Source organism: Colobus angolensis, unplaced genomic scaffold, assembly GCF_000951035.1.
Source record: "Colobus angolensis palliatus isolate OR3802 unplaced genomic scaffold, Cang.pa_1.0 Scaffold322, whole genome shotgun sequence".
In the NCBI taxonomy this organism is placed as follows: Eukaryota; Metazoa; Chordata; class Mammalia; order Primates; family Cercopithecidae; genus Colobus; species Colobus angolensis.
In genome coordinates this window covers 3,445,735-3,460,587 of record NW_012116511.1, presented here as the reverse complement: position 1 = coordinate 3,460,587, position 14,853 = coordinate 3,445,735, and the positions used below count along the sequence as shown (strand labels likewise).

The following is a 14,853-nucleotide window of genomic DNA, read 5'->3' as shown; positions in this document are numbered from 1 at the left end:
GCTATCTTCCTTTGAAAAGGGAAGAAATGTCTCCTGCCTTTAAGGAGTAATTCTCCTAATTCTGTTCTCAAACCCCTCCATGCTTGCCCCTTTTTGCTACTTTGCTTCTAGTTATTTCTCCTGTACTTCTTGCACCACAGATCTCTTTCTACTAGGTCGTTCCTATCGGTTCACAAATATCTTTTAGTATCTCCCATACTGAGAAAAACAAATTCTCCCTTCACTCTATCTTTATCTCTATCTCCCTCTGATTCATGGCAAAACTTCTTAAAAGCAGTCTGTAATCCTTCATCATACCCTACCCCTCAGGCATATTCAACACTCTCGTCCCCTCTATGCTTTTTTGTTTGTTTGTTTTAACCTTCTCTTTTGGCTTCTGATTCCACATTCCTTTGGTTGTTCTTTGTCTTCAACTTCCTGTGCCCAGCTTTCTCAGGTTCTTGGCTGCCCCTCTCCTTGCCTTCCTAACCTCTAAGTACTCTGGCTCTCTTTTCTTCTACACCTGCCCTTTCTTCCTAGGTAATCACAGGCATTCCCACTCTTGTAAATATCACCTCTTTAATGATGCTTTCCTGATTTTTATGTCTGGCCTAGACATCCCCTCTGACCTTCACACTTGCAGTAGCTCCCACTTCTCTATGTGGCATCTCCACTTGGAGGTCTCACCCCTACATCTCAAACTTAGCATATCCAAAAGGAAACTTGATTTCCTATCCCAAACATGCTCCTCAGCCTGTCTTTGCCATTTGGATAAATGATGTAATGATCTACCCGCTTGCTAAAGCCAACAACCTTGGAGGCATCTGTGATTTTCATCCACACTCATGAGTATGCATCAGTGATTCTTACTGCACAATATATTCCAGATCTTGCAGCTCTCTTCATAGCCTGCCTCATCCGGTTCAAGCTGACACACCTATTTTTCCTTTAATTCACAGCAATATCCCCACAGGGCCAGGAATAAATGAGGCAAATGAGGTGCCTAGGGCACAATATTTAAAGAGGCACTCACCCACACTACAATTCTTCCTTTTCCTCCCTGGAAAATACTAAGTTTTCTGGCCTCAGGGCCTTTGCACCTTTACCTGGTACACTCTTTTTTTCTGCTTATCACATGGCTGTCTCCTTCTCATTCTCCTGTCTTTGACTAAATTTCACCTCCTCAGTAAGGTCTTCCTGGACCATTGTATCTAAAATAGACCTCCCTTCCTGGCTAGGTGCAGGGGTTCACACCTGTAATCCCAGCACTTTGGGAGGCTGAGGCAGGCAGATCACTTGAGCCTAGGAGTTCCAGACCAGCCTGGGCAACATGGTGAAACCCTGTCTCTACAAAAAATACAAAAATTAGCTAAGCATGGTGGCACATGCCTGTAGTTCCAGCTACTGGGGAGGCTGAGATGGGAGGATCACCTGGGCCTAGGAGGCCAAGGCTGCTGTGATCTCACCACTGCACTCCAGCCCGGGCAACAAGACCCTGTCTCAAAAAAACATAAAAATAAAGATCCACCTTTCAAATTAATCCCTATTACAGTATATTTAATCCACCACAATAGATACTGCAATCTATAATTATTTTCATATTTATCTACTTATTTAATTCCCATCCCTACCCCTCAAAATAATTTTACAAAGCTCCATGAGGTCAGCACCTGTGCCTGTTAATGAACCACTGAATCCACATGACTGGATACCTGGCCTACAGAATTCATTTATAAATATTTATTAAATGAATGAATGATAAATGAATGTATAAGTAAGCCAGATTAACCTCCCAGAAATTCACCTTATGCAGATAACTTTATAGAGATAATGTTTCTAGAAAAACATGTTACCCATAAACTAAGGAACTACACAATAGACACCGGATTAAAATCCCAGCTGTACCACTGATCAGCTTCATGACCCTGGGCAAGATTTAATAGATCTCTCACCTACTGAAAATGAAATAATAATAGACCTACCTAGCAGGATTGTTACGAGGATTAAATGAGATAACTGGCAATATTCTTACTTAGCATAGTGTCTCATGCTTATAAACAAAATGAATTCTTATAAGATACTTGCCTATGAAAACTGGGGAGACATGGAGCATGAAGCATCATTTTTCATATGTAAAGAGGATTCATCATCAGGAATGCAATTCAATCTTTTTCACTAAATATACCATCTCTTATGTGCCTGTCTCTGTGCTAGGCACCTGCTGAACAAACATGAATTAAGCATGGTTCCTGTCCTCCAGGAGTCACAGGGTGTCGCCATGTCACAGCCCTTAGAGCACAGTGTAGAATACTTGGCGTTGTCTAACTTATGAACCACACAGCCCATCCTAGTCTCTCTCCCATCCACTTTTGTGAATAAGAACATGCTTGATCGGGCTGAGGCTCCACCCTGGGTTCATAGGTCTCCTCCTTCTCTGAGGGCATCTGCCTGGCCTGATCTGAGCAATCTTGAAAGCTCCATAGCCAAATTTTAGCTCACGATATTGCTCAACATTCATTACTAGCTTCTGAAATAGTCTATTTTCAAGCCATCCCCACCCCACCCTACTTCCCATCACTTGGCAAACTCAGACTTAGCCATCAGGGAAACTCAGTTTTGACATTCAACTTCCAGGAAGCCATTCAAGATGCCCTAAGACCGCTTTGAGTGACCCTCATTTGCACTCCCTTAGCAAGTAATTTGCACTCCCCTGCCAGAGCCCTTATCACATTGAATTATCTCTTTCTCCATTGGACTATGAGTTCCTTGGAAGCAGAAGATGCATCTTATTCATGTCAGCATATCTAACGCCTGGAACGTATTAGGTGTTTCACAAATTATAATAAATAACAACATTTCTGTTTTCATGATTCAGGGTCCTTGGGAAATTGGTCAGGGTGTTGGGTGTGGGACAGAAACGAAACGGTGGGGATGGGGGACAGATGAGAATGCCATACTGCTAGGCACTGATTATACAACAGATTTCTAAGATGCTTATGGGAATATTATGGTATGAACTCAGTTTATAAAACAATAAATAACCACCTATGTTGGCACATTTTCCCACAGACTAAAATAAGAGGATGATTTTTTTAAAAAAAAAAAAGGATGAGGGGCAGACAAAACATTCATGTGGAGTCCAGGCTAGGAAGCTTCCTTTATTTTTCCTTATCAGATTCAAAAACCCAATATTTAAATATGTCCATATTCCATCTTCATTGTGTTGGGTCTTAAAAAAAAGCTAAAATTGTATCTCACAGTCAAAATTTGTCAATTTTTTAAAGGAAGTTCAAAAGCTTCCTTTATTTTTCCTTTTCAGATTCAAAAACCCAATATTTAAATATGTCCATATTCCATCTTCATTGTGTTGGGTCTTTGAAAAACACTATAATAGTAATCTTCCCTATTCGGAGGGAAATCAGAATTACAGCTTCTATGTTACATGAAAAGGACCTACCATGAGTAGAAAAGTGGGAGTGTTCAGAAGCTCAGTGTCAGCTACAAATTCAAACACTCTTAATGTATTTATACTACATCAGGTTAACAAAAACAAAAACAAGTCACATCGTTTGTGACCAAACCCTGTTGATAACAAACAAGGGGGTATAATACTGCTCTCTAATGATCTAGATTTAGTCCAGTAATGTGGGTTTCTCTAACACATTTCAGCCACTGTAACTGTCACACCAGATCAGAAGTGACAATTTAGCACCAGCAGCAGCTGCTGAGTGTTCTCTCTGCACTCCCCAGGAACCATTGCTTTCCTTCTGCCTTTTTCAGCCCTCACTCTAATTCTAGTGCAGGATATTTTTCTGCTCATTTCACAGTACCTTGCCATTACTGCCTCCCTTGCTCTTTGCCTTAATGTCTCCTATGGGTGTTCTTGTCCGACAGAAATCTAGAAATTCAGGCAGCAAAGCGGACACTTGGGCATTAAATGGCCAAATAGAGTTAGTGAAATACAAGATTTCTGGTCCCAGCTGCAGTCTCTGAAGACATGGAATATCTCATCTTTCAACCAAAGGTTTGTTTTTCTGTCTGGTTATTGGCCCTTTCATCAGAATACAGAAGTTGCATTTCTCCTATGTGGCACTCAGAAGTCATAGCTATATATATCCATGACAGGCAAAACCCCAGTGAGTATATGTTCTTCTAAACTATCTGAAACCACTTCTAACATAGAAACCAACCTTCAAGGAAGGAGAATCTACCTGACAACATTTCTATTTAGAACGCAATTTCAGGCCCAGCTTCATTTATTTAGTCACTTTATAATGTTGTTTCCATCAGATTAAATATTCAGATGCACAGATCCTAACGACATTATTTCCACATTATGTCAAAAACCTAAAGAAAATTTTGAGGATTCCCCTGGCCTATTCCCACTCTTTTGTTTAGATCCCATACATTATTCTTATAAACAGTTAACTAGCACATTTAAAGAACAACTATAATATTATTTCACGTAAAACCACATAGGTCTTGAAATAGGCTGTAATCCTGTTTGTAACCATCCCCCCACTCTTGTCCCTGCCCAAACTGAATTATTATTCTAAAGTTTCTACACCAATCTATTTTTTTTTTTCTTTTTAGGTATTGCTAAAGCTGGAGAACTGTTGACAATCTTACTTTGAAAAATAATTCTATTTCTCCTAGTTCCTGTAACCTGTCCTCATATATTCTTAATTTTCAAATATTTTAGATGAGCTTGTAGAGTTCATAACCAACAACAGATACCTGCTGTATGTTAATTTGGCTAATACAGAGTGAATTTTAGATTCTTTCTCTTAGACTGCCCATACATCTGTCTGTTACTTAACAATGCAAGAAATGATTTAGCAAAGTTAATGACCCATTGGGAAGGCAAAAGTAAATTCATATAATGAAGCATCTAGGACTCTTCTCTGTGCATGTAAAATAGCATTTTAATGAGCTAAATGAGTTTGAATATTTAAACTCTGAATAATCCTTACTATTTGTTATCCAAATTTAAAGCAATATTCCATATATAATCCATAATCTTAGAGGCTGGTTTTCAATGGCTGCTTTCTACCTATGAAGCATAAAAAATGTTCCTTAAAAGTACACATGATAGAACAGGCTTAATGTAAGTATCAGAAGAAACATAAAAGGAATATATGAAAGGATGACTTTATGAGAATAAGAAATAGTACTAATATTACTATTTTTGGAGTAGATTATGGAGAAACTAAGAGAGCTTCTGTTTACATTCTATAAACAATGTACTAAACAGATTCCTGCCTTCATGGTGAAAAATAATTGCTGAAAATAAGGAGGTCAGTAGGTCTAAATACAGGTAGATTATAGCATCCTCTGACATTTTAAAGTGATTTCAGAGAAAATATAATGTTTTATCTACCACATTAGAATTAAAGGAACTATTCATAAACAAAGAATTGTAGACTCTTCTCAACTGTCTGATAAATTCTCAACCAGAGCAAGGATTCCCTGACAACATCACTGACATGATTTTCTATCTTCTGCTGTAAACATTTTTGGGAGAAGAAACGTGTTCCAACATATTACACCAAATTTGTCCTTCCTTTAACTTTCACCCAGTGTTGAAGATGTTGTAATGGAATATAAGTCTGCACTCTGCCACAAAGCAACTATCGAAATGTATAAAATAACTAATATCATCTAGTATCAAGTCTTCCAATTTTAGATTATCACTCAATGTCTTCAACTATTCCTCAAATGAAAATGGCTCCAGAACATCTTAACATCTTTAACAGCTCTTTACAAACTCCAGTTAATAGTCTCAAGAGTGAGACTCAGAATTGAAACACCAAGAATCCATGTGGGGTCTGATCAGTAAAAAATAGTTAGGAATTATTAAGTATCTGGAATCCTACATGTACGGGTTTAGTCAAAGATTGCATTCACTTCAGTTTAGTAGTCTAGGCGTAATGTTGTTCTGTTAGTTTCTCTCTTAATAAAACACTTAGATCATTTTCATCTAATGTCTGGCAAAGAACCATTTTTTAAAATTTTAGCCTTTTATTTTTCCTATGAGTGCTTTTTTTGTGATTTGGTATTTTTTCTTAATCCTTTCTTTCTGATGGTAGTGGACATTTATTATTTGTATCTCCATGTCTTCACATCCTGCAATTCTATATTGCTAGATACTAGAGGCAACCACACCTCATTCTCCTCCCAACTGCTATGGTTTAAATTGTTTTATTCCCTCCAAAATTCACGTGCTGGAAACTTAATCACTAACACAACATTGTTGGAAGGTGTGTCCTAATGAGATGTGTTTTTATTATGTGGGCAGAGCCCTCATTAATGGATTAATGCTGCTAAGAAAAGGGCTTGTGGAAAGGGTTCCCCCACTTTTGCTATGTGACAACACAACATCCTTCTCTCCAGTCAATGGAACAATAAGAGGCCATCTTGGAACCAGAGACAGAGCCTCCTGGCATTTTGATCTTGGACTTTCCAACCTCCAGAACTCTAAAACAATAAATGTCTGTTCTTTATGAATTACCGAGTCTGTGGTATTATGTTATAATAGCACAAACAGATACCCTCCAATCATGCCTCTAGTTGGAGTAAGTAATAAATTGGTTGAGTCAGGAGATGGCGTTAATCCAACCAAGGCCCTTTCGGTTTTAAATTTTGAGCCAAAGCAATTATCTTCTTCTCTAGAGATGAAACAATGAGATGTGAGATGCAGGAACTCTTAGCAGTAGGCTGGAAAAAAAAAAAAAACTGAGACAGCTAGCCTGGGAAAAGAAAGCCAATATGTAACGAAAAGTAAAAACAACTTAGGCCGTTTTTAAGATCCCAGTTCCAACTATTCCTGAAGCTTAGCTACACCCTTAGGTTGTCCATGGGTACATGAGCTAATAAATTCATTTAAAGAAAAAAAAACCACAACACTTTTCCAGTAAAACAAGAAGTGACTTGCATAAACATTTTACTGTCTATGGTTTTTAAGTATTCCTCTTTCTCAAGTTGATGTCTTGTATTATCTTTCTACTGTTACTATAATAAATTATCATCAACTTAGTGGCTTAAATAATACAAATTTATTATTTTACAGTCCTATAGGTTAGTAGCTGATGTGGGTCCCACTAGCTAAAACCAGTGTTGTCAACTGCACTGCTTCCTGGAGACTCTGGGAAAGAATCTGATTCCTTGTCTTCTCTGGCTTCTAGAGGTCATCTGTGTTCCTAAGTTCATGATTCCCTTCCTCCATCTTCACATTCAGTAATGTTGGATCTCTGACCATTCTTACGTAGTTACATGTCCCTCTAACCCTGATCTTATTTGGAAAGGTTGTCGTAAGGACTCTCGTGATTAAATTGGACCCACCTGGATAATCCAGAATACTCTCCTCATCTCGATGTCCTTAATTTTAAGTACATGTGCAAAGTCTCTTTTGCCATGCAAAGTAACATATTCATAGGTTCTCATAGGTTCTGAGAATTTAGGTATATAAATATTTGAGTGAGGGGGGAATTATTCTGCCTACCACTAAAAAACAAAGACGACATTTCATTTCTCATTATTCAGTTCAGTAATAAAACTATGTTAAATGGGAGAAACCAAAGATACCTTTCAAAATAATAGCAACACATTAATCAACATTATTTGGAAACCATTGTATTATATCAAATGACTCTTTCAAAATTGTTTTTCTGGGAAGAAAATTTCTGCTGGTTTTATCTTTTTCTAAAGATGCTTTTGGAGATCCTTACTGGATTTCCCCAGCTATCATCAGAATGCAATCTCTGAGATGTAGAAATAAAAGTATTTCCATATCCATATACTTGAAGCCTAAGGCTGCTATTATTTCTAAGCATAGAGAGTGAACACAGCATCTCTTTGTTTTACTAATTGCTTTGTTTCCCTAAGCTGCAAGTACAACATCTGGCAGACCAGAATGCACTCCTTCCACACACCAAAGAACCACGGCTGGATAAACGACCTACACATCATGGTGTAAGGGCAAGCGCTTTGCAGGCAGCCAGAAGGCAGTTTTCAAGAGGCAAAGACTTCAAGTGGAAATGAAGCTGAATCACCCTCCAAAATCTTTAGAGTGGTTATGGAGTTGTTGATTCTGTAATGATTTCATACTGTCTGCAATTTTATTGATTTTGTTTTTCAATAGAACTGTTAAAGATTACGATTCTAAGATAAGCAGAATGTGGGCAGATGCTCACAATCTCACTCACTGTTCTGCCAAGATATTTTTACATCTTTCTGCACATAAAACAAAATGAAGACATGTGCTATAGATGCATGCTACCAGTAATCCCCCATCCCCAGAAGAAGGGAGTTTACTCTATGTTAATATCCTGGATGAGGTATTAAATTTTACTCAGAAAAAAATTAACAGAACTTCTAAAAGAAAAGGGGTTTGCTTCCAAGGCAGTTTATAAAATATTCCTAATTACCCAAACCCATTGAAAAGGCAATTTGGGTCATCATTTCCAAATGTCATCTCTGTTATTTCCACTTCAGTATTAAACTTCATGCCACATCGAACTATAAAACGCCGCAACAGCTTACGCACTGTTGACGTTCCTTCATCTACTGCACATCAGAAAAGCTCATTGCAAATATGGCATGAAAGAAAGAAAAGTAAGCAAAACACACTCAGAAAAGACTTGAAACAAACTGCCTCAAGGAACACACTCCAGAGGAAAGACTGCAAAACCATAGCCTTACCTTGGGAGACTTGGGCAGGTCCACCTTCCTTTCTTCTGCTAAGGTTAGCAGGGTTAACTTTGTTTCCTCTACTGAGGGGTGTTTGGGAGGGCGAGGTGGGGGATGTGAGGCTGAGCTTTCATATCTCCGCATCATGTAATACTGCTCTTCAGTGATCTCTTCTACCAGAGTCCTGACTAGAAATGGTCCTGCATCCCTAGAGAAATTACTAACTAACTGAACAGTCATATTCAAGCGACCCACAGGAATTTCCCAGCACTCCGTGGGGTTGGCAAAGTCACTTATGAGTAGGTAAGAGTCTGTGATGTCTTCCTCCAACTGCAGTCCTGGTGTGGCAGCCAACACATCCTCTTCAATGGAAAGATCCCTGACAGACACCTTCACATTGAAGGGCAAGCGGAACTGTTTACAGAGCTCAGAAATCGGGTACTGTTTCTTATCATGAATCACCTCTACAAAACCTCCTTCCATGTACAAAGGGAGCAGTGCTGCCTCATAGGACTTTTTGAGGATTTTTTCACAGGCCAGAACATTCACTTCTTTTTTTATTCCCTCACAGAGGACTTCAGTTGTCTCTGAGTGATGCACCAGAAACTGGTCCCCAACAGATATAGATGACAGCTTGTTATGAGGGGAATGAAAGGCTTTGGTGGCCACCACGTGAAGAGGCTCCTTTTCACTCTTAGCGATCTCTAGGTCATAGGCCGTTGGGAACTCCCTCGGTCGCCGCTTGAATTTCCCTTTATAGCTAGTGGGGATCAAGAAATGTCTTTTAGGAAAATTGCTTCTAATTTCTGAAGCTAAGATTCTTGATGCCTGGTACTTTTTGTGGATCACAATTGTTTTCCCAGGCTGTAAAATGCTTTGGGGCAGGTGATTTACTTGAGGTGCTTCTATGACTTCAGTTACTATGGGGAACTCTTTACTGGTCATTTCAAAAAGATCTTCTGTTGATAACAACTGAAGAAACCAGTTAGTATCATAAGATTCAGTGATGTCTTTGACTTCGACATCTAGACTGGGGAGGATGCGGACAATATCCTTTCGAACTGAAAAGAAAAAAAAATCACTATAGTATTTTGTACTTCAAAATGTTTGCTGCAAGATACTCTCCTGATGCCATAAATAAACTTATTTTACAAAATTAAGAACTCAGATGATCATCATATATCATTTATTATGTGTAATTTTCCTTTTTCCAAATTTTAAGATGAAAGAGATTGAATATAAAACCAACACTCATAAGCCCATACTCAGTTTAAGAAGTGGACATTAGCCAGTACCTTGGAGCTCTAGGGAACCTCCTCAAAATCACATCCTCACTTCTACTGACGTACAATCACTCTCCTGATTCTCATGTTAAATATTCCTGTGTTTATATTTATACTTTTATCATTCATAGCATACATGAATATAGCTATGTGTGTGAATATGTATGTAAATGTGTTCATAAATTTTATACGAAGGTTTATAAATTATTAGGTCATTTTAAGTCACATTCTTGAGGGCCAGACTTTATATATCAAATTATCATAGAAGAAAGTTTTGACCCAAAACATACATTCTTTATACCACACCTTATCCTGTGAGATGAAACAATATTGCAAAATCATGAGATACAAGCTATTTGAGATTAATATGTGAAAATAAATAACAAGATGCAGTATTTTTCCAATGTCAAAATTATTTCTTTCTCCATTGGTGTTATATTATACCTACCTACCAAAGGAGTGGTGCAGAGTGGGTCACAATCAGAGGAGCCATTCAGGAGCCCTAGGTATGCTGGTGGGTGCTCAGCAATGTATTAATTGCCTCATGCGTCACTGGGGTTAATGGATATCTGTATTTTTTCCAACCATCCACTGTCTCATGAGCCTTCCTTTGAGACTGCAGAGATGCTTAAAATATTGTCCTGCATTTATTTACCTGTTCCTCATATACTACCCAACATAGTATCATTATAAATGATCCTGAATAAACTTACGTATTGGCCAGGAACCGTATCTCATTCCTATAATCCCAGCATTTTGGGAGGCTGAGGTGAGAGGACTGCTTTAGCCCAGGAGTTCAAGGCTAGCCTGGGCAATATAGTGAGACCTTGTCTCTGTACAAAAATTAGAAAAAAATTAGCTGAACCTGGTGGCATGTCCCAGCTACTCAGGAGACTGAGGTGGGAAGATCACTTGAACCTGAGAAGCAAAGGTTGCAGTGAGCCATGATCACACCCACTGCATTTCAGCTTTGGTGACAGAGTGAGACCCTGTCTCAAAAGATAAAAATAAAAAAAAAAATAAAGTTATGTGTTAATATTAACAGGGTATTACAATAGTCTATATTTTCTTGATAACTTACTAACATAAATTTTACAGCATTTTCATGATATGGCATTGATTTTCAGTATCTCCAGCCACCCTTCTGTCATTTTTTTCTTCCTTCCATACTTTTGAAAATGAACAATTTGGAAGATTTGGAAGACAGAATATCCTCTTATAAAACATTACATATATATTACTTTTTATATTATTAACTGCATCGAAAAACCTGTGTGATTTATGTAATATTATTTATATATCCTGTGTAATTATAGAGTTTCTGAAGATGCAGCAATGAAAAAGTATTATCTTCTTGTAAAAAAACAAAAAATCAGTGGTTGCCTATAGGCTGAAGGTCTGCAAAATTGTAAAGATTTTTAATTTTCAGAAAAAAAAGCAGGGTTGAAAGAGCACTTCTTACATTAATAAGTTATTTTATAAAGTTTAGCACACACTAACTTTTGACATTATACCTACTGGCTTCTCTGAACCTCAAGGTAAGTTTAGAAACTAAAATTCTGGTTGTTTGACTCAAAATGAGCTAGGTTTAAGAATCCTAGAGCTAGCTCTAGATGGGCTCATGCTATTCCTCAAGTCTAGGGAACAGCTAGAGATTAGTAGAATAGATGCCATCAAGGACTTCCTGACAACTCAGAACATCAGTTTCAATGCAAGCTAGATCCCAATCTTTCTTTGTACATGGTGGGTGCTGTGGGCTAGGAATAGCTTTAATGCATTGGAGGACGGCATTGCTGCTGGAGAGTCTACGTGCCATGTTATCTAAACTCTTAATTTTTTTGTATTAAATTACTGACCTGTCTTCAATACTTTTGTGCCTAAATCCACTGAAATAATGTTAGCCTATCTTATTTTACTTAAGCTCTCAGCAGCATTTGACAAAGTAGATTAGACTCCCTCCTCTTTGATGCATTTTTCTCACTTATTTTCCTCTTATCTCACTTGTGATTCTTCTCAGTTTTGCTGGTTTCTTCTCCCTATACACCACCCACCCCTCACACACACCTTTTAGGGTGTCTTGGTTCTCTTTTTCCCTCTATCTACACTCACGCCTACTCTGATCTTAAATGGTCTCATGTCTTTAAATATCATCTTTATGCTGATGACTACCCAAAGTATAGCTCTAGCCAAAACATCTTCCTGAATGCTGTATGTCTACTTCAGATCTCCACTTGGACATCTAATAGATGTCTCAAAATTAACATGCTTAAACTGAAATCTAATCTTCCCCTAAAACCTAAGCTACATGCTGTCTTCCCAAACTCAGCTATTGGAAACTCTTTTTTTCAGTTCAGTCCATAAATCTCAGAGACATCCTTAGCTTTTCTCTTTTTTAACACCTGACATCTCTTACATCAGGACTATCCTGTGATCTAAGCCACATTATCTCTTGCCTGGCTTGTTGCAATGGCTTTCTAACCAGTATCCTTGCAGTCAAATCTCAATAGAGAAGCCAAATATTATTTTTAAATGCTAAATAAATTATGTCTGTCTTCTGTTTATAAGCCTACAGTGTCACTCCTTTCACTTAGTATAAAAACCGAAGTCCTTACCTGGCCCCTGGCACCACCTGGGTCTCATCTGCTACTCCTTTGTCTCACTCTAACTCCCCACTGTCTCCCGGACCTCCTCATTGTCAGTCAGATCTTTGCACAGCCTGTTTCCTCTGCCTGTTACATTCTTCAGCCAGATATGTTCACAGCCAACTTCTCTTCTTCTTCAAGTCTGCTTAAATATCATCTTGGCAGTGAGATCTACTCTAAATGCTCTATTTAAAATTGCAAGCTTCTCTTCCATTTGCCCTTTTCTGTTTCTCTATTTCATGTCACCCTTCACCTTCTATCATTCCATATCACTTGCTTATTTATATTATGATAATTTTCTATTGTTTGTCTCCCTAAACCGAAACATATGCCTTCCCAGAGGCAGTAGTCTTTCATTGTTTTTCTTCATCAATGTCTAGAATGTCTAGAATGGCTCCTGGCACATAGTAGATACTCAATAAATGAATTAATGAATAAAAAATAATTGCCAGAACAAAGTACACGAGTGAGCACTAAAGGAAGCAATTCAGTACATAAATTCTATATAAAATTTCACTGGAGAAAAAAAGTTTTCAATGTTAAAATTCCTGCTACTATTCATAGCAGCTATTGTATATTTTATTTAAGACATGTCTCTTAAGGTTACAGTTTAACTTAATCAATGGCCTGTTCAATGCAGTAAATACTTGTTTTTAATGTCTTCAATACAATAGAGAGATTGAGGTATAAATATATGAGCAAAGTAAAATACTTTCATCCAATTTTTTTAATTAAAAAAGATTAGGCAAAATCATGATGAATATGCCTAAAGAGAAGATTCAGTACAAAGAAATAGCACATGCAGTGAAAATCAGCAACTCTTCTTAGATTCACCAGAGAATTGAGGTCACAGGGCAAACTACTACCCCAAAAACTAGACAGGTAGGCGAATACAAACAGTCATAGCTCACTGGGAGCAAAAACCACTGCTGGAGCCAGCACCTGGAAGAATACAAGGGTAACTGGGGACTAACAGTAGAATCGTTTAAGAGATAAAACTCCCAGGGTGGGGGGAGCATGTTTAGGAGGACCTCCCACACTTTTCTGAGTCTTACTTTCAGGGGCCCATCCAGGTTCTCGGGATGAAGATGAGAAAAATTTCCTTGTGCTTCTGGCAGGGTGAGAGAAGAAGCAACCATTCTGAAATATACCCAGAGCATTCTGTTCTCCTTTAAAAATGCCTATCCTCAAGGAAAACTATTTTAGCGCAGCCCAACCAACTTGTGCTTTACCAGAGCCTAACTGTCATGGGGGAAGGGAATTACCCAACCAAACCACCTCTAATATTCTATGTAGGGAAAAAGCAATACCCAACTCCAACCTCCTCTGTACTTCCACATAAAGGAAGGGAAATACCCAGCTCAAGCCTCCACTAGCCATTCTGTCTCTCCCAAAGCATACAAAAAAGCTGAGAAACATTTGTGAAGGTCACAGCCTGGAGACACAGGCTCACTAATAACTGAAACCTAATCATAAAATTATAGAAATCCCCCCTCCATACCATAGGACCACATCAACAGTGCTACTGTATAATAACAGGAAATTACAACTCAAAGAATGGCATTTAAGACTGTATCTAAGAAGGAGTCTCTAGAGACTAAAGTCAATAGGGCAGACAAAAGCAAGAGCACTACATGACAATGTAGTCTCTGACACCTACCATTACAGTAAACTATAAACATAGCCTAACTTCTAGATAGATAAACAGAAAATATCATGTTAAAAGACAATTTATCAGTTTCTTTTACCTGAAACATCATGTCGGGCTTTCAAAAAAAAAAAACCTACAACATATATTATAAGGCAAAAAAGCACACTCTGAAGAGACAAATCAAGCATCAAAGCCAGATTCAGATATAGCACATATTTGGGAATTATCAGACCAGGAACTTAAAATTTAATAATAATGCTAAGGAGTATAATGGAAAAAGGGGACAACATGCAGGGAAAGATGGGTGATGTAAACAGAGAAATGGAAACTCTAGGGGAAAACTGAAAGGCAATGATAGAAATTGAAAACACAAGGCCAGGCAAGGTGGCTCACTCCTGTAATCCCAGGACTTTGGGAGGCTGAGGCGGGTGGATCACAAGGTCAGGAGATCGAGACCATCCTGGCTAACGTGGTGAAATTGCATCTCTACTAAAACTACAAAAAATTAGCCGGGTGCGGTGGCGGGCACCTGTAGTCCCAGCTACTTGGGAGACTGAGGAAGAAGAATGGCGTGAACCTGGGAGGCAGAGTTTGCAGTGAGCCGAGATCG

At 38.3% G+C, this 14,853-nt stretch overlaps 1 protein-coding gene across 3 annotated transcripts in view; it reads right to left on the bottom strand.

The window, feature by feature from the left end:
• Positions 1-14,853, bottom strand: part of THEMIS (thymocyte selection associated) — a 243,210-nt gene that overhangs the window by 115,196 nt on the left and 113,161 nt on the right. For all 3 annotated transcript variants that reach the window (XM_011951655.1, XM_011951656.1, XM_011951654.1), the window contains one exon: positions 8,680-9,728. In XM_011951655.1, the coding sequence (XP_011807045.1) occupies positions 8,680-9,728 (1,049 nt within the window). The remainder of the gene's footprint in view (positions 1-8,679; positions 9,729-14,853) is intronic.